This window comes from Dromaius novaehollandiae, chromosome 2 (genome assembly GCF_036370855.1).
Source record: "Dromaius novaehollandiae isolate bDroNov1 chromosome 2, bDroNov1.hap1, whole genome shotgun sequence".
Lineage (NCBI taxonomy): Eukaryota > Metazoa > Chordata > Aves > Casuariiformes > Dromaiidae > Dromaius > Dromaius novaehollandiae.
This window is the reverse complement of record NC_088099.1, coordinates 136,801,546-136,821,797: the sequence shown is the minus strand read 5'-3', so window position 1 is coordinate 136,821,797 and position 20,252 is coordinate 136,801,546. Positions and strand designations below refer to the sequence as shown.

The following is a 20,252-nucleotide window of genomic DNA, read 5'->3' as shown; positions in this document are numbered from 1 at the left end:
GAAAAAAAATGCTGGCACTTAAAACTGGCAGTGTAGCTATCCATTTAAAACCCTGTATCAGATTACCAAAACCATGTGATGTCTTATATAAAGCTGGATAACATTCATGATCAGTTTGTATCCAGTACAAAGCTTCTCATAAATAAATAGGGCTAGAGGCATGTTTTGATGGCAGAGGGCAGCATACTGCTCTGTTCTTAGTGAAAGATGGCCCTGGTTTAGTAAAGATATGTTTTGTTGGCAAAAACTCTGCTATCATCTGGTTAAGTGGAAGGATGTTCAGACATGAAGCTCAGGCAAACATTTTAGCTTAATCTTGAAGGCAACTGATTTACTTTGTAGCATTTCAAGGCTATTTATTTTACAGTACAGCAGCTTGTTTGCCTGGAATCAGTGTGACTCACAAAATCTTGTTAAAAAGGAATATTAGAAGGCGAAAAGAGAAAAGAAAAAGAAGCAGGAAACAGAGAAAGAGTTAGGAGGAGTTTGAAATATAAGTAGAAGGAGGAATAAGGAATTAAACACCAAAGGAATGTTAGGGAATAGGAATATATCAAGTAAACATAAATTTAACTTTATCTTTCACTTGAACCCTTTAATGGAGCCCTTGCTTACTCTGGCCAGCAGTTTCTCTTGCAAATGGCTTCACAGGCATCAGTGGGACAATTTCTGAGAGTTACTGCATTTTTATGTCACTAAGAAGTGGACAAATTAGTCTTTCAGAAGATTATTAACAGAAATAACTAGAGTAGTCAGAAGGAAGAAAATATAAGAGGACATAGAGCTCTAACAAGCTCTACATTCTATAAGCTTAAATATCAAAGTACTGGAAAAGAAGGGGCAGTTTTAATCACTAGGAACCTAACATTAATCAGTCTTTTAATACTTTTCTATGTATTTCACACTCACACAAAAAATCTTATTTTTTCATGACATTTCACCCATTATTTTTGTATTATGAAATTGATGACTTCAAAGAAATTCTAAGTATTAGATCTTCCCTTCCCCCCCCACCTGCTTTTTTTGACTGATGAACAGCACATTACAGTGCAACTACTATTTTAAATGGAAGAAATTGTTCATCTGGGAATGTACTACTTAACATGACTATCAGTAGCCAACACTGAAGATTTTACAGTCATCCTTTGAATTATTCTTTCCCATAGCAACCCAATCGGCTATCTTTTCCTAGTTTACACAAATATAGCTAAGTCCTTATCAAAAATGCTAGCTTAACTTTTTATGGACACCTTTACTGAATTATCTAGATCCCCATAAAATGATTATTGAGAAGCTAATGTTGATGCCAGCCTCACTTAAGGAAACATTAGGTAGTCACCTATCCTCAAAGTCAGATTTCCTTGTTACTGACATTCCACCAGTGAAACTGAGACCAGATAGATGCTTTCTGCAGATCTGCTAATCTAGTAATCCATACAGCACTGACTGCCTCAAAATTATCCCATATGTTTTATTTCATATTTCTATATTAATTAGTGTGTCATATTTCTATATTCACTTTTAATGCTTACTACATGCCTCCTTAGTCTTTCACTTAGTTTGTTTTATGTGATGGTTTTGCTGTGTAACTGACTTGCTGCTGTAGCCTAGTGAATCAGTGATAGAGTACGTGACAGCTGAGGATCTGTTTTTCCATTTTCAGCAATTGGGGATAGAGACACTATCCTTAAAAAGAGCTCCTTTGATGTACAAGTTACAGATGCCTCTGTCACCGCAAGTCAATGGCCAACAGCCATCATTTCTTCATCATTTGTATGTAGGTGTGACATCCTCCATCTGTCTCTGTTGCCACTTACCCAACAATCACAGGATTTAGGGAAAACATGTAGGTAGATGGAAGAAAGGCATAAGACCTGTACAAAGGATGGATTACTCTCTCATCCTCACTGATCACAGAATTATCTAGTAGAATGGAAATACAATTAACACTCAGAAGAAAAGGATTCAGCACAGTGAAGGGGACATATGAAATAATTCTCCACAGAGCCTATTGCTGGCCAAATTGATCTCAGTCACATGCTGAGGTTGTGCTGTGAGGTTCACATGTAAGGCTGCAAGCTACATGAAAAACTATTTTTTTCTGCCACTGAAGACCATCACAAGAACATATTTTAAAATCAGTCACCCAGTTTTCTTACTGGGTGTATCTAGAGAGACCAACCAAGCTCTGTCTACACTATTTCTTACATAGTGGAACAACTGATTCCAGCTAATTAACATTCTCCTCTTCCACTATCTAAGGTAATACCTCTAAATTTCCTCAGAGTGCTTTTCTCATTCAGTATCCAGAGAATACCTCAATAGCACAGGACCCTCTTCATGTACCCCATGTAGTCACTGAAATCAAGTAAAACATGTAGCTTAACTTAATACTTCAACCTTGCTAAAGAGACTTGAAATTAGCAGTTCATAATCTCTAATTGTCTTTTGCCTATGACCAGTGAATTCTATGATGCTTTTACCATTTCACCCAAGTTGCAACTTGAACTCCATTAGCAAAGGAGTAAATTGAACCATCAGAGGGTTGTAGGTGCATGTTGCAGGCAGGACACACCAAAATCTAACAAGATAAAGAAGAATCAGGACCAGTGAAAACTGGAGATCTTTAAACAAGAACACCTTTAATAAAAAAAAAAAAAAAAAAAAAAGGATACTGCAGGAAATCTCTGGAGAAAGCTTTCTACAGATGTACTCACTTTACTTTTTACATTTGTTTTTCCAATGTTTGCTGTTTTCTGACATCTGATTTTCTCATTTTTTGAATAATCTGAATACAATAAGAATCAAATTTTATATACTGCAATGTGGATGTATTTGTCTATGAGAAAAGAAAAAAAGAAAAGACAATTAGGGGGAACAAAATATTTTATTTCTAAAATATCAAAAGAAGGGCACAAACAACATTGTCTCATTGTCTTCTACTATTTATTCCTACCTGAAATGCATTTTTTTCTGCCAGTTTCAATTAGGAATAATTATTCAGAATTTAAGTATGCTTCCTGAGTGTGCAAACTGAGGTTAACTTATAGAGAAAAGGTGCAAAGCACTTCATTATATTTGTAAAAATCCTCAATATATAAGCAGCTTTGAATGTGCTGCTTTGAGCTCTGATCTGCCTACTACATTTGACAAATCTATCACTGCCTTCTGGTATTTAGCATTCTACAGGTTTGAAGTTCTTTGGTTTCATAAAAAGCAGATATCAAGATTGATTAAATGGCAATAGAAATGAGGTCAAGTTGCTCCTAACATCTATGTATGAAGTATCAGAAATGGATTAACAACCTGCAAAACAGAACAATGTAACCACATTAAATAATACATACAGATATATTACGAAAGAAAATTGGTGAAGAAGAGAAAGTTGCAGAACTTCAACCAACCGCTGCTCAGAAACACTCTAGATGAGTCCACATATGGCTCAGAGTTAGCCTGCAGCTGCTTTTGCCTGTAGCTCCTTCTGAAGTCACAGGTGATACAGCAGTAACAAATGCTGCTGTTTTGGCATATAAAAAGGAACAGCTGATTAGCTTAATAACTCTTACAGTGAATGACCTGAGTGCAATCCAGCAGCAGGTTAGGGGCAGTATGATTGTGTCCTTCCAAGGATCAGAGCCAAATATTCCCAGAGATATTTAAGCTACTGGCTAAAGCCATTGGTTGGACCCTGGAAAGACATGGGTAAGTCAGATGATCTGCTTTCAGCCTGGAAATCCTGTCTAGAACAGAACAGAAACATATCCCAAAGGGACTGTCCTATTTTTCTGCAAATGCTGATGATCATAAAGCTAATGGGAAAACTGATCCAGGGCTCAGTGGACACTGGCCGTGAATCAGTCCTTTGAAGAGCGTTCTGTGAGACCACAAATATGCACCAAGATACATACCAAGAAAACTGATGAATCATTCCTGAAGTATCATCACGTGGTAGGTGGGTTAGATAAATTAGAGAAAGGCTGCAGGTATTAAGAAATTATCCTAATACAAAAAACTAGTAGGTGAAAGGTCTGACACAAGGAGTTCCATAGTATCCAAGGCCTAGCAGGTGAGAATGCCTTCAGTGACAGAAAATTATAGAGGATCCTAGCTAGGCCACGCATCTACATACTGTAATATCCAGATGGAAGGGTCCTGAATTTGCAGTAAGCACATACAAATATAGAAAACAAAATACAGAAAGCAGCTATTCCTGAACTAATGTTTGTGGATGATTGCAGTCTACTGCCTCATGTCCCCAAGGACATTTAGTTACTTATTGGCCAGTTTGGATGTTCTGCAAAGCTCTTTGGACTTACAGTCCCTCTAACAGAAGCACGAATTCCATCAAGACCAAATAAGGCCGACTCTGTAGTGTTCACAGATTAAGTGCAATTCAGAGTACAGAAACATTCCCTTGGCTGTGTGCACTTCAGACACAGCCCTTCAGATGCAAAGGTTGCGGGTACTATGGTACTACATTGGCATAACCAGTAATCAGGTGATACATGATGATGGTCTGTATGGGAGGGCCATCACACAGCAGTTATCTCTACTGTGGCTCACAGCTGTGAGATTTAGGCTGCATATTGTTGATAGGCATAACCTCGATACTATGTGCTTCCATCAGTTCAGTCCCAAGGCTCTTCAGTGAATAACTAAATTCCATTTTCAGGATATGATATAGCTCTGCAGTTCTGTGGCACTGTATATTACTGGCACTGAAGTTAGGATAATCACAGCTGAATGGTCATATAGCTTGTCTACATGATGACACAAATCCTAAAGTCATCATTTGTAGATGGCTCCAATCAGGAACTCAAACATTACAATAACAACCTTAAAGCTAATCTTATCATGTAACAAGATGTAATGTCTTACAGACCAACATACAGACGTTGATGTTAGAAGATTACTTCTTTATTCTGGCAAACTTGGATGATATCTCTATCACTGTATTGAACTGTAGCTCTGAACTCTATAAATCAAAAACAAAGAAAAGCAAATAAAAATAAGCCTTCAATAATATCCATTTTCCCTTGCGACACATCCTGTACCAACCTCCATTCTCACCTTAAAGTTTGTAAATGGGTTTTACAAGAAGGAGATATTGAAACTTTTATGCTAGTTTTGAGGAGAGACTTCATCATCACACTGACTGGCAGCAGGGGAGAGCAACTTAGAATACAGCTTTTTCACAGTGTAGGTTAACAATAATTTATCAGGAAAAGATTGTGATACTGCCACACCAAATGCAGAAAGAAAAATTTCAGAATCGTCACACACCTAATTCAAAGTGAAGGGTATTAAATTGGATTTGCCCACAACTAGCTTTTTCATTTTCTACACTGCATTCTGAAAAATATCCCTCCAAGATGTGAAACTATGAAGCTAAACTAGTGAAACTATTTCAGATATCAGAAAAGGAAAAGGGAAAAAAATTACATGGTGTGAGAAAGATGATTGCCAAACTTACCACCATGATATTTTCAAACTTCAACCATGTATTTTAAAATTAAGTTCAGGGTTAAAAATACGCATGTGCCATCACAAAAGTGCCAACACTGAGGTCTGCCATTGTAATTTGGGTACCTGATCTTTAAAAGTGCTAAATATTCAACAGCATTGAAAGGTAATGAAAGAAGGAAGGCATTCAAACCACATATGAGTATTTGTATATGGTCTTGAACATACTTTCTCCATAAATCCAAGCTCACTCAGTCATACATTCCAGATACAAATTTTAGATTGGAAGTTCTTACAGCTAACCAGAAATACCAAGTCTAAAATGACTACAAAGGAAAAAAGAAATCTAACTTTTTCTAGTTCCTGGACATTAATAGAGTATCATAATCTCTTTTCTCTTTCTTAGCATTATACAATTTAGTCAAATATTACATAGAAACCTTCTCTAGTTACTTCAGATAACATCATTAATAACTGCTTTTTTATTTATAGTGTGAGAAATTATTCCTCTCAGGTCTTCATTCTCATCCTCTAGAAACCTGATTGGCAAGTATACTTATCCCCAAAACTACCCCTATTTGAATCTAGCTTTAGGACACCAAATATGATTTGTTTCCTCAAGATTATGATAATAGGAGCACAGAATGCAGAGTGTTGCTATGTAGTGTGATAAATTACATAACTGACCTATCTTTCCATAGAGTGTTTCCATAGAATGTTTATACAATTATTTTTTATTATATTTAAAATATTTAAAATATTATATTTAAATATTTAAAAATCCTTTTTAACTGTTAGGATTATATATACTGATGGTTTTAAAAGGGTGATTTTGGTTTTCAAATGTCTGTTTGAAGTCTGCCACGAATTTGATGTGACTATAGCTAAACTGTATGAGGCTCATTTTCTGCATTTCTGTAATGGGCAGAAAATTTAAGAGAAGCAAAGTCATGATTTCATATGATACATGAACAAGGTGCAATACTATATTATGCTTTGAGAGTATCATATTATTTCTGTCTTTTGTTTGCTTCCCAAATCTATTATCTTATTCAAAAAAATCTTCAACATTGCAAACGTCTAAGTGTTGTATCCTTTTCCATTTGCCTGGCATTTGTTTTTCTGTTCTGCTGATACAGAAGGCAACACTTCTTGTATAATAGTAGTCTGTCCTTTTTTCCCACACCCGTCATACACCACCGATGAAGTCAGCAGGAATGGAACATGCTGCACAGTTCTAGGCTGCTAGCCATGGGCTTGCAGGCTGCTACAGCCAGGGCTGCATTTATTACTTCCATGTTTTATACGGGGGCATTGCTTTTCTGGGAACAACTTCCGCTTCCCGTAAAGTGGGAGCTCAGGTAGCATGAGATACAACACATTTCAGAGGAAATGGTTTTTCTTTTTATCAAGCGTTTTGATACTAGCAAACAAAGCTAGTACGCGTGTTCCAAAACGAAGCTTGCAGGCTGAGTGGAGAGGAAGAGCATTTACAATATGGAATTGATCCATTTTAAGCATTCTACTTGGCAAATGAGTTGGAGTACTTAAAAAAGGGAAAAAAAAGAAAAAAGACTAGAGTGCAACAGATAATCCGGACGAATAATCAGGGACAATGTTTTGTAGGTGAGTTCGGCACAAAGCAAGGTCCATTATGCTCAAAGGACACTGCAACAGAACAATGGAAGCAGACAGGAAGTCTGCACTAATAAATATGCCCACTGGGCCAGTGCCACTGCCTAGCATGGCATAGATACATACAGAAGGATTATACACTAAATGATGCAAACACAGTCCAGTCCATCTGTCATAAACATTAAGTCCAAAGGCCACAGGTGCAGATTGCACTAAAAAGTAAAAATTACACCCAGACAGAGACCACTTCATGTAATACGCAGAAGAAAAAAAACAGCAAAACAAAACAAAACAAAAAATATCCAGTGATTTGTTTCCAATCAATAGAAGTTCTCAGAACAGCCTTGTTTGTCCTTGGCAATCATTTCTTCTTCCCTTCCCTCTGTCATTGTACATGCATAACATACATTTTATTTTACAAAAGTGCTCTGAATATTCAAGACCATTTTTTATTCAGTTAAATAAATCTACTTGGTATTTGGGCAAAAAGGTAAATAATTCAAAGTCAGATTCCGTCCTTCACTCTAGTTTCAGCTGAGGATAGGATATGCTTTCTCTTTGGAGATGGAACCTGGGTTTAGGTGTATCTGGTTTGAGGTATATTTTCATACTAAAAAGCTAAGTAAAAAGGAAGAGAATTTATTTCTCTCTCTCATAGTCCAGGGAAATGGAAGGGACTTTTCTGTCCAGTAAGTTCCAAAAAGAAAAAATTTCTATCCTTTAGCCACTCTACATAACACTTTTACGTGACGCTGATTTCTCGTACTGAAGTGTCTTGAGCATGTCCACTATGTCTCTTGTGGTTTATCTACATAACACTGACTACATGCTATAGAAAACACCTAAAGAGGGTTTAATATGCCATTGGTCTCTTATTTCAGAATCACCATAGGCTTGTAACCAGACAGCCAGAGTTACAGGGGAACAGGGGGCTCTGAGAATACGATACTATAGTGAAAATGAAACAGGCCTCAAAAATAAAATACAGACACTCCAAGTAAAGTGGTTTTATCTTTAGTTACTAAATCAACTGTATTTCAAACCTGCGGAAATCAGAATTTCAAAGTTGTCATTTTTCAGTCATCCTTTCATGTATTTGTTGAACTGGACTTGGGTTGTTAGCTGTTTGAATTAGGATGCCAGTTCTTCAGCAGTACTTATGAAAGTGTCTTAAAAAAAACCTGAAAGCAGTAATTCTTTGATGGAATGTCATATAGCAGTAGATCCCTGTGCAGAATCATTTACCGTGGTTTAACAAGGAAACAAAAGCCATACAAGAATATCATCATATTCTCCTAATTCTATAATTCCATCTAATTTCTCAGCAACACTATTGCTGTTTCATGAACAGAGGTAGTTTTATTCATACAAAAACCTGTAGAACTTTTTTCTCCATGGGAACAGGCATTATCTCCTCATCTTTAGTAAGCATTGTCCATTTGTGCCCTATTCACTTCACTGGTGAAATCTGACCTGCAGAAATCACTGAGTGAACTATATGCCTTTGTGATAAAACTAGCTATAAGACTATACGTACAAGTAAATAAGATGTACTGGATTTTCTCTCTCTTCTGGGCAGATTTTTGGTAACTGGGCAGCAGATGCTATAATCACAGTAACATTTATGCATACTATTTCTTTGTTGTGCTTCCAGCCAAATACTGTAAATATTTAATATTACAGAAAGAAGTCAAATGAACACTATTTTCAAAATATTACAAAAGCATTCAAAGAACCCAAGAAGTCTTACAGTTTTTAATTTTCAAGAGATACATATATTAATGTGACACTAGCAAGGGTTTGAGTGGCCTGAACTTGGTGAATTAACTCTCTACAGGGGATAACAATGGGCAACATCAATCTCATTTTCCTAAAGGCTCAAAGCATTTAGGAAAGTGTTTAAATAAAAATAAAAAAATTTTTTTAAAGATTTCTATTACATGTTTCTCTACTGAATACCAGAAGATTCCAGTATTTTAGCTGTGATTTCTGCCTTTCAGCTCTCTTGAATTCTAGTCTCTCTTAACCAGATCACATTTCCATTCTGGTTAACAGGTGACTAGCTGCAGTCTCCATTTCGCTGCTCTGTGGATTAGAACTAGGGACACTTCCAGCATCCAATTCACAGGTGTCTTTATTCCTGCCCTGATGTGGCATCGATAGCTGTGACTTCAGCTGCCCCTGCTGCTCTACTTCCCCCATTTCTCAGTGACCAAGAACAATCCTTAAAAAGTTTCCTTTCTCTTTGACTAGGTCTACTTGTTCAATTGCAAGCAGATGAGACCTTGCTCTGTCACATTCCAAGCCAGCAAGCTCTAATATAAGAACCACAGGAATAAATAAATTTGACACCAAGCCTAGCCTTGCAGTAAGGCTTACATTTTGCAGTCAGTGCCATGATGTTTGCTCACACAGTGTTAGATCACTCGTTTCCCAGTAGCTTGGAGCTCAGGCAGAGTTTGCTTCCATTTCCCTTACAGGTCTGTAACCCCCAGGCTCTTCCCCGGCAGACAGATTCCTGTGCCAGGATGTCTGGGAGGAACCTAAAGGGGTTTCAGCCATCCATTACTAGCCTTCATCATCCATGCCCTTGTCTCCTAGTCCTTTCACCACAACACTGGCAATGCACATGCTCTCAACTGCTCTGAGCTACCCTCAGCTGTTATGTTGTGACCACAATATTTCTGCAATCATACACCAATAGCATCAGCTAAGGATGACTTTCCTATTTTACTAGGCCCTAACGTTAGGGCTGCACCAAAATGACTAGGCCACTGACTGGACCCTGGCTGGAGGTAAAGCTAACCAAACAGGACATGAAAAAACTACTCATGAGAACATGAACAGGAGACGAGAAACTACTGGCCATGATAGATAATAATGTGAGAAGTTAATAAAATTTACAGACAAGGCAGTGAGGAATGGTTGGATTTCACAGGCAGTTAAGGGCGAGCTGTGTGAGAAAAGGCCAGACTTCACAGATAATTGAGCAGGAGCAGTGGGGAGCAGAGTCACACAAAGCGAACAGTGCCCAGTCACCGTATCAGTAATTCCGTGTGAGGTGTTGAGTACCTAGGCAACAATAACACAAATACTGAACTGGAGAATGGATGCAGCCAAAATGGGACCAACAACAAAGAAGCAGCTGGAACAGTCTGTTTGAGAGGAGACTGGAGCAGGGAAGGGAGTTACCAGGGTGGGGAAAAGGAGTGTCAAGACATGGGAAGAGGGATAGTAAGCTGCACAAGTCCTGTCAGCAGTGCTGTCTGAGGGTACTCGCTGGGCACTGCTGCACTTGATCAGCCCAGCCTAAGTCACAACAACAAACCAAATTTTTTGCGACCATACCGTGCACATTTCAAATGTACTTCTGCGAGCAGGTGGACTAGGGTAGGGGTGAGGTGATTTCTCTCACAGGAGAACAGGCAAGGGAGTCTCTTACAACATCGAGTTCCTTAACAACCCAGACTCACCTGATGCAAAGGAATGGATGATCTTCCTCAGCATTAACACTGGAGGCACTATTAACTTGTAAGGAAAATGCAATTTTGAATGTTTTAATGCTAATTTTTCCCCACTATTGCTCTGCTTAAATATGAGACATTTCTCTTGTCCTGCCTAGTTTATCCCACTGGGTTAAGCTCTACCCCATTTCCTAGTGCAACCAGATAAACTACAGGAGAGTATGCAAAAGCCATCTACCGTGGAATGTCTTCCCTCAGTGTAGATAAACAAGGACAACCATAATTTGACCCTTAAGACTCCAGTGCCTCACTGTAACAGCACAACCTTATTATTTACCTAGCATCATGTCTTAGAGTCTCATTTTACTTTATTTCCTCTCATTGACGCATCTCAAGTGAAAATAAGTAAACAAAGATTAGTTAATTAGTCATTACCTCTTTGAAACCTCATGTAGTTATAAGGACTTTGGTACGGGGCTCAGGAGGAAGATATATGTCGTCAGTTAAATAGTAAAAACACTTCTTGTACACAGCCAATAATGTGCTTTGCATAACTATGTAGGATTGTTTTCACGCCCATAAGCACATACTCCATTAGAGATCCTGCTGCACAGAGCTGTAATTACTTTTAGATCTCATGAGCAAGCTGACAGAAAGATACATTTGCTAAAGGCTCCATTCAGTCTTGAGCATTCTGCTTATTACTTTTTTGAAGATGGGTAAAACATTTGCCTTTCTTCCACTGAGAACCTCCCCCAATCTCCACAAGCCATCAAAGATGATAGAGAGTGGCCTTGCAAGGACATTGGGCAGTTCTCTCAGCACCCTCAGACACAGTCCATCAGGTCCCAGAGACTTGTATGGATCGAGTTCTCACAAGTAATCTCTGACTCTATCCTTATCTCCTGCTGGTGGTTCTCCTCCTCCTCCTTGAATCCTGCCTCTAAACACAGAGGTGCAAGAGACCTTGTTGGTGAAGACTGAAGTGAAGAAGGCACTGAGTATCTCAGCCTTATCTGTGTCCTCTGTCAAGAGGACCTGCCCCGGTCAGCAGCAGGCACACATTTTCAGCCTTTTACTATCAATTTAGTGGTAGAAGCTCTTCCCTCTGCCCTTGATGTATCTTGCAAGTGTCAATTCCAGATGAGCTTTGGCTTTCCTAATGTCATCCCTGCATATCTAGGCAATATTTCTATATTCCTCTGTTGTAGCTTGTCCCTGCTTCCACCTCCTGCATACTGCCTTTTTGCACTGGAGCTCAGTAATGAGTTTCCTGTTTAGCCAAGCTAGTCTCATGATGCATCTACTCTCACCCTCCAGATCCGGCTTACGCTCAGCATCCATTTATGCCAAAGGAGAAAACGGTTGTTCAGGTTCTCAGAACTGAGGTCTGTACTTTTTCTTTACAGCACGTGGTGTTACATGGTATACACTGACTGTATCCCTGACTCTCCATGATTCCCAGCATTAAGATTTTTGCAGCCTTTCTCCTAAACTATGTAGATTGCCAGATCTATTCTCTGCTCAGGTCAAGCTTCAGGGTGTCTGACGTCTCCAAGTTTCAGTGCAACCAAGACCATTAAAAATTTAGGTATGAAGGAGGTAGTGTTTCCACCAAAGATAGAAGAAGGAATATCAACCCGTCACGCTTGGGGTGCCAGATATTTCCTACTTCCACAGAAACATGTGACCCTGCAGAATGATTCTGTCCACAGCTGCAAAATCAGGTTCAGATGATATTTTGGTGAACTAAAGGCTATGAACTTAGCCTGTATCAGTCTGTACAATATAAAGTGCTGAAAACCTTGTCTATAACTTGAGTCCAAAATCCTGCAATATAACTATACCGGATATAACATTCACATTTTCTCTGGTCATTCTTACCACCTAAATTAAGCCCCCAGAAAATCTTGACTCATACATTTTCTCTAAAGTAGTATAAATCTGCCAGAATTTTTTTTGACATATGTTATCACTACTGTAGGAGCAAAATTGCTACACAGAAAAATAGATAAAAATCTTTCAGCGAATCAGGTTCACTGGAAATGACATGTGGTTCTGTTTAGTGCTGTTCAAAGGAGCAGCTAGTGTTTTTTAGAGCATTTGTCCATATTCCATCCAATTTTAATCAAACATTTTCTTAAATTTTAGTGTCTTAATTCCTTAAACAAAAAAGTCAAAAGTAAGAACTGTAATTAAACTGTAAAGCTTGGTGATACCATCAAAAATATTCATGAGCTACCACAAAGTATTTTCCTGCAGAAATTTCATAACGTGCTTTGTATGTATTCATATGCATAAACAAATTAATATAAAACATAAGTATACTAATAAAAGGTCAGTATACATACACAGAGATTCAAAGTTTTCAAAAAGTCGTATGTCCTTTCCTGAACCCACAGAAAAACATGTAGATTGCTATTCATTATCTATTAACAGCATTCAGACAAATTAGTACATACAACCAAAATAGAGTTGTCTACAAAAGAAAAATGTAAGACTATTTGCTTTTTAAATATTTCATATTTTGTGAAGCCTATTGCTAATGCTCCCTTGCAGTATTTCAGATAACCACATACATATGCTATGCAAGCTCTTTTTGATATAGCAAAATTCTGTTGCAAAAGAATCATTATGCAGCGTAGAGCCAAATATAAGAATCTACTCTGGAGAAAGAACTGTTAAAAACAAAGATCTTCAGAAATGACTTCGCTTGTAAACGTAACCACATAAGAAGATGTATATGCACCAGAAAAACTGAATTCACATTTATTTGATTTACAGGAAGGGTGACAGTGTGAGTTTTGACCTCTTAGAAATACATAGGTATGACAGAAACAATTGGGATGTTGTCTATGAAAAGGAAGTGGTTTTCAGAGTCCTTAATTGCAGTTATATTTCAATTTTAATGTTGACTTTATTTAGGACTACAGGTCTGCAGCCTCAGGCCACCACATACAATGGGTTTTTTCTGGTATTGAGATACATAAGACACTAAGTCTTGAATTCAGCTTCCAAATGATTTCAATAGGAAATTAAGAACACCAGTAAGAGACTGGAGTCTAAAGCTAAATCTCGACATAAGGGAAAGTGACTAAATGAAAAACAAAAAAATTTAATATTGACTTGAGCTACACAGTGAAAGGGACAGGTAACAAATTTCCAATAGAATTCCAGCAGAAAGTGAAAAAAAAAACCAGGTATACCGTCTAGTCTAATATAGTCAGTGAAAAACACCATTTGAGATCTCTTCCATAACTTAGAAGAGTAGTTGCCTCTATAAATATACCTCACTAAAATGGTAGAGCACCAAAAATGTAACAGTTATATTGATGATTTCTTGTGATATAGAGTATATTTCCCAGAATTACAGCAGTTCCTTAGGATGCCCTTTATTCTTAGAAATGGGTGAATAATCTTTTTTCTCCCTGTGGAATGTTTGAGGTTACAATCTATTCAGCTACATTTATTATTCTAATTCATTGCCTCTAATTTATTTTAGGCTATTTTTCAATCTATCTGCAGATTGATAACATAATTACAGGTAAGGAACCTTAATTAATTCAATTTCTGGTGCAAATGCCACAGTTTCCTTGTTTATATGCAGAGATTTTCACTAGTGTAGTTGTCTCAATTACTGATCACCACTGGCTGAATTCCCATCTAGAGACAAAACCACAATTTTTTCATACATGCTTAAACAGACCACACAGTACTGTAGTTAGATGACAGTTTATTCCATATCAGGTAATGCAAAAATATTAGAAGTCATCTTCATATACACACACACACGCGCGCGCGCGCACACACACACACACTTGCACATGTAGAAAAAGTGGAGAAATTTATGTGTGACTTACAAAAATACATAAAACCTACTATATAGTGATAGGATAATTTAATTATGCACAGCTGCTTTGCAGGGAAAAATTTTTAGAAAACACTGACATGAGAAATGAGAATATAGTGTTACCACACCTATATAAAAGTAATATTGCAATCAAGAAAATACCAACCTTCTGTTCCTTAATCATGAACAGTACTACTGTAATCTTCTATATTTCGTTTGGATATAGATAAGAATAGCAAACTTCTAAAAGGATATTACACTTCATTGAACTACACATTTCCAGCATCATTATTTTGGTCCCTGAATTTTGGGGGTTTATATCCCACATGTTATAGAAAAAGGCAGACCAGATATTCATGAAATTTAACATGTAAACAAACTTAATTGAAGCAATACAAATATTTAGATTTTCAGACTTCAAAATTCACTGGCTAAAGCCAGACCGTTCAGTACTGTAAGGAGCACGTCTACTTCAACCTTTGCACTACTCTTTAGGAAATGCATTCAATGAGGAGGGCTTCTCCCCAACAACAGCTAATAAAGACAATGCGTATCAGTTATTATAACAGAGCTATTCCACTATGACTCCACAAAGCACAACTTCTCACACGCTGTACACCCTGGGAAACGTGAAAAAGATTACAGAAAAACATTGTGTACCAAAACGATATGGACATCAGCAATTTATCTGGGAAGAGAAGGTGGGTTTGACATTTGGATTCAAGCTTATTTTTTGAAAACACAGTCAAAGCGAGGAGTGAAAAAAGTAGTAAATGCCCTTAAATAAAGGGCAATTTTATCTAGAAAAAGGCTGAACTGGCTTTTGAATCCTAAGCCTTTGGTAAGAATTTTGGGCTGAAAGTGGATTTGTCATTTAACACCTGAGCCCTCCTACGCCTCACTCTTGGATTTGACACCGCATCATGAAAGAAAGCAAGATTATTTCTAAGTTTTCTTTGCCTCAGGAAAAAGTGTTAAACAAGTCTGTAGATATTCTGGCCTCATCACTGATTTAAATGCCAAGACTTCCGCTGACTTCACCAAAACTAGGGTTTTACACTACATGTATAACAGGAGATCCTTCACCAGAAAGTCCAGCTGTACTGGATTGGGCCACATACATGATATTACAGTGAAGCGTGGAAAAAACACACATCAGGGGTCAGACATGCAACAGGAGTTTATAACTCCTCTGTCTCTTTCCCACCTCAGTTTATACTGTCAATAGCTGCTGAAGTCACCAGGGAATCCCTCCCCTGCAGTAATCCATTCTTACAGCCTGTTAAACTGTGCCCAATTTATGCTATCTGACTCTAATGGCATACCATTAGAGCAGAAACACCAATGAGAAAGAGTTGCGGACTCTCTAGCACTTGTCCAAAAACAGCTTCAGAAAGCTTTCTCTGCTAAAAAAAAACCTTGGGATACAAACATAAACTCTTGCAGAGACTTCCAATTTTTTTCCACAGCAAACAGGCTGCAAACCCCAACTTGGTTGTCAGAAGCCTTGTTCACTTAATATCTTATGCCACAATTCTCTTCTGGAAGATCTTTAAGTGCATAATAAAGCAAACAAAAAGAAAACAGGGTTTTCAGAGATGCTCATTAGTTGACAATGCCTCTAAAATGCACTCTAAATGAGTGCAGAATGTAACAAAAAAAAAAAAACAAACAGGATTTTCAAAAACGTTCACCATTCGTATAGCCCTATTCTTACTGAAGGGATTGGGAAATTTCTCCCTAAGCTCATAGACAGCAGATGTAAGGCTATACTGAAACCCAAATAGAACATTTCCCACCTGAGTTCATCTTTATCTGGTGATAAAATTCTTAGGAATTCTTTAAGATCAAACAATTACAATTAATAGCAAAGTACTTTTCAAGGTACTTAGTGAAAGAGCTAGTAAACAGAATAGGGACATACAGTTTGGGCTTTCTAGCTCCACAGAAAGCAACTTGAACGTAAGCTTTGCACAGAGGAGCTTTTACAGTTAATGTATGTTGAAAGATCTTTTCACACGCACACTGTATAGGATGATTCTTCTCCTTGCTTTAAATCACAAAAAAAATCACAAGCAAACAATGGCTTTAAAAAGTCAAACAAAAGATAATTCAACTTTATACAAAGAGTCCGTCTGCCTCTCTCCCTATATATATACACACACACACATATATATATGTGTGTACACATACATACATATATATATATGTATACGCACACACAAAGGAAGGGAGATAGAGATTTTAAAAACAATGACTAATTTTAACTCTCCAAACCTCTGTTATCTAAAGAAGAGGAAAAATTCTTCTGCTATTTTAACTTCAAATACCCGAAAACCTGATTCTTAAAGACTATCCTCTATCTTCTAATTTTTTCTGTATAACCATGACCTAGATGCATTTGTCTCTGCAACACTTGTAATAAGTTCTGTAATGATTTCACAAAATAATGATTGTAGCTATAACATGCTACAAAATGCCCACTGTCGCTTAAATTACTCTATTTAAGCAGTCCGTTATTATTATACTACCCCAAGTATTTTTAACCTATCTTTTTGAAGACGACAGCAGTATTTGCTGTAAACCATCTTCTTTTACCACATTTTAAAAGAAAAGTTACGTATCAAAACTATAGAGCATAAAAACACAGCACTCCACTTATATTTCAGCACTGTGTACTGACCTCTACTGGTTTGTCCACTGTAGCTTCCATAAATATTAAACACAGCCTAATTTTATTGAACCTTTGCACTCTCCTGATCAAATTCAAGGATAAACTAAACTGTATGCCCCCCTACCGCATTCTGCCTGAAAGAAATGCAAAAAGCCATCAAGATTCCAACTTGCCAGTTTACCTGTAGTGGGTGAGACACTACGAAAAATCATCACTTAAAAAAAAAAAATCTAACAGTACATATATAGTTGTAAAAAGACATTAAAATCAGAAAACTCCATCTTACTACTTTGGCTGTATTTATGTCAGATTGAATAATTTATCACATTTGTTTTATTCAACTGCTGTCTCATGTCTGCATCATTATTATCCATTTGGTATACAAAACATTTTTATTTTTTCCAGTGCCTAACATCTGACCTGTGATTCGGGGCAGTAGTATTAATACAACAGAAATAACAAAGTCATGAATATAAATTCATCATCTTCAATCATCCCCTTTTGACAGACTTCTGCTTCAGAGAACACGCTTGTCTCTAGAAACCTCTTCAGAGGAAATATTTGCTCTAATTAGAATGGAGCTGGCAGCTTATCTACTACACACCAGTGGATCAAAGTACAGTAGCAAGTTTGACATTATGAAAGTATCACTATGAATGCTTTGTCAAACCAAAATCATTACTACATCTTATTGGGAGCAGCGATATTGTCACCTCATCCTTTATACTACAAATGAAGTTTGACCAATCTACTTTCTAACTAATCACAAGGAAAAAAAAAAATCTCTCTAGATCTTTATATGCCTTACAGTAAAAAGCAGCTCAAGTTAGTCATAAGTAAATTAGCAACATTTTCCATACTCACTTACCAAAGAACATTTTCATTGTCAGCAGCATTTATGCTGCTAAACTTTCCAATTTTAAAAGCCTATTTTTAGATTTCTTTGTTATACAAGTCTTCAAGTATGAATAACAGTTTTACATATCATGAGAACATTTCCTCTCACTTTACTAGTGACTCCAAACATTTTTTCTTTTTTAAGTCACCTCTACTGGCTGGAAAAAAAGCAACGATTGTTCAGGGCAAAAACAACAAAGTTTTAGTGTTTTGTTGGTGTGCGTAGTAAAGCACATCACATTTTAATTCATTTTCAGAATAGCAAGATATTTATTATTCATGAAGCCTTTCTGTATAATAATTCACCCTTCTTTTATTTTTCATAAAAGCCTTTTTAGTTCCTATACATACACAGATCACTCAGATCATTGAGCATAAGCCTAGACTATTTTTACACTGCATAAATAGATACCTGAGCTACATCTGTGTTATTTTTTTAAATAAGTTTCCCCTGACTTCTTGAACACTCAGTTTTCTCTCCCTTCTTTTACCACAGCTAAACCTTTCATCACTAAATCCTGTGGCTGTCAATATTTTAGAACTCCAAGCAATAAATTGAAAAACTACAGAGCGGCCACTAGCAATCGACACTTTCCTCTAGATTCAGGAGAAAAGTGGCTGGTTTCCTTTGCAGTCAGTGTCAGCATTTCCCCTGTGCTGACCAGCAGAGGGAGAAGAGGGGGTGACCACACAGCAAGTAATCCCCCAGGGTAAATTGCCCAGGAGCCCATCTACTCTGGGTCAAAGCAAAACTACAAGCAGTGGTCCCATTTTTAATGTCTGTGGTGAAAAAACACACATGATTTTAGCCAGAAAACACATTCACACTATTTTTTTCCCCTCTTACCTTTACCTGGAGAGTCAGAACATGTGTCCAAAAGATCACTGTCTTCCGATTTTCGTGGGTTTGTCACCACTCTGATTCTTCTACTGCTGCTTCTAGGACTTTGATGAACAACTGGATCTGATCTCCTTATTCTTTTCTGTATTAGAAAGAAAATATTTTGATGTTTTATCATTAGAACTGGGCCTTCGCTCAATACATTAGAGCAAGGACAAAACAGTTCTGAGATTTGCAAATGAGTATCATTTTCCTTAAGTGGGGAAATATAATCAATCTTAATTAGATTTTCTAACGTACAAACGAGTTAAAGATACTGATTTCCACTGAACGTGTTGGCTGGATCACAGTAAAACTATCTTCTTTTCAAGAGGCATTTTAAAGCAGTATTTCGGCCAGCTCCATGCAAAATATTCCACAACAGCCCCAATAACTTTTTTCCTTACCTCTGGTATCCCAGTGAGGTCACATTCTGTTAAAAACATCCTGTCAAGCTTGGTACAAAAGGGCTCCAAAGAATCAGAATGCAGAAGCTATGCAACTTGCTGACTAACTTTGCTCTGTGTTATTTACCAAGCACACAAAGAAAATGCTGTCTATTCAAAACACAGTTCAAAACTCTCTTCACAGAAAGTGAGTGAACAAACAGTCCCATGTCCGATGCTGCAGTCACATCTCCCATGAGGCCCGGTGATAGCTCTGGGGCATGGGACGGAGTGACACCACCAGCAGTTACTACAAGGCACTTTTGTAAACACTTGTGTGTGCGCGCGCGTGTGTGTGTAGGGAAGGAGGGGGGGAGGTGTTACTTTTTCTATATCTTAACACTATGCTATTTTTGCTTTATCATCTTTAAGCAGAACTTTAGTCTGTTCCTTTATCTACTGAGTGCTCTAATACTCGCACAATATTTTCCCCACTGTAATCTTTGTTTTCCTCCAGAACAGATCTGAAAGGAGCATCTGGAATTAGTTCAGGATCTAGATTTGGAACTCCGGAACCAGGTTAAAAGGCAGAAGTTAATTCAGAGTCTTCTACATCCATTACAGAAACAGATAAGGAAATTTACACCCATCAAAATTCACAAAATTTGTCACGAGTCCTTTGCTTTGATTCATTATGGAAACAGGCCTCAGTTATAAAAGCCACACTTACGTTTCCTGTGTTCAATATTGCCAAAACTCAGAAAGGGAATTCAGACACAACATTCTGACTTTGCCTCATTATACAGATGAATTCTTAATATAAAATTGGAATTACTCTCAAAATCAGAGGAAGTTTAGATTCTGCATTTTAGTTTGGGTATGTTACGTATTTTTAATTGATCTCAATAATTTCATGTATTCTTAACATCACAAATCTGTCCCCTCCCTCCACCCCGCTTTCATTATTTTTAACCCATCTATTCTTTGGAGATTCTAACCCTGT

General features: G+C 37.4%; 1 protein-coding gene across 1 annotated transcript in view; it reads right to left on the bottom strand.

The window, feature by feature from the left end:
- The window catches only part of ST18 (ST18 C2H2C-type zinc finger transcription factor), a 173,686-nt gene extending 154,163 nt beyond the window's left edge, over positions 1 to 19,523 (bottom strand). The window contains exons 1-2 of the mRNA XM_026097762.2: positions 19,271 to 19,523; positions 18,831 to 18,966 (exon numbers count right to left, since the gene is read on the bottom strand). Coding sequence (XP_025953547.2) covers positions 18,831 to 18,966; positions 19,271 to 19,309 — 175 coding nt within the window. The 5' untranslated portion in view covers positions 19,310 to 19,523. The remainder of the gene's footprint in view (positions 1 to 18,830; positions 18,967 to 19,270) is intronic.
- Positions 19,524 to 20,252: the final 729 nt, after the last annotated feature.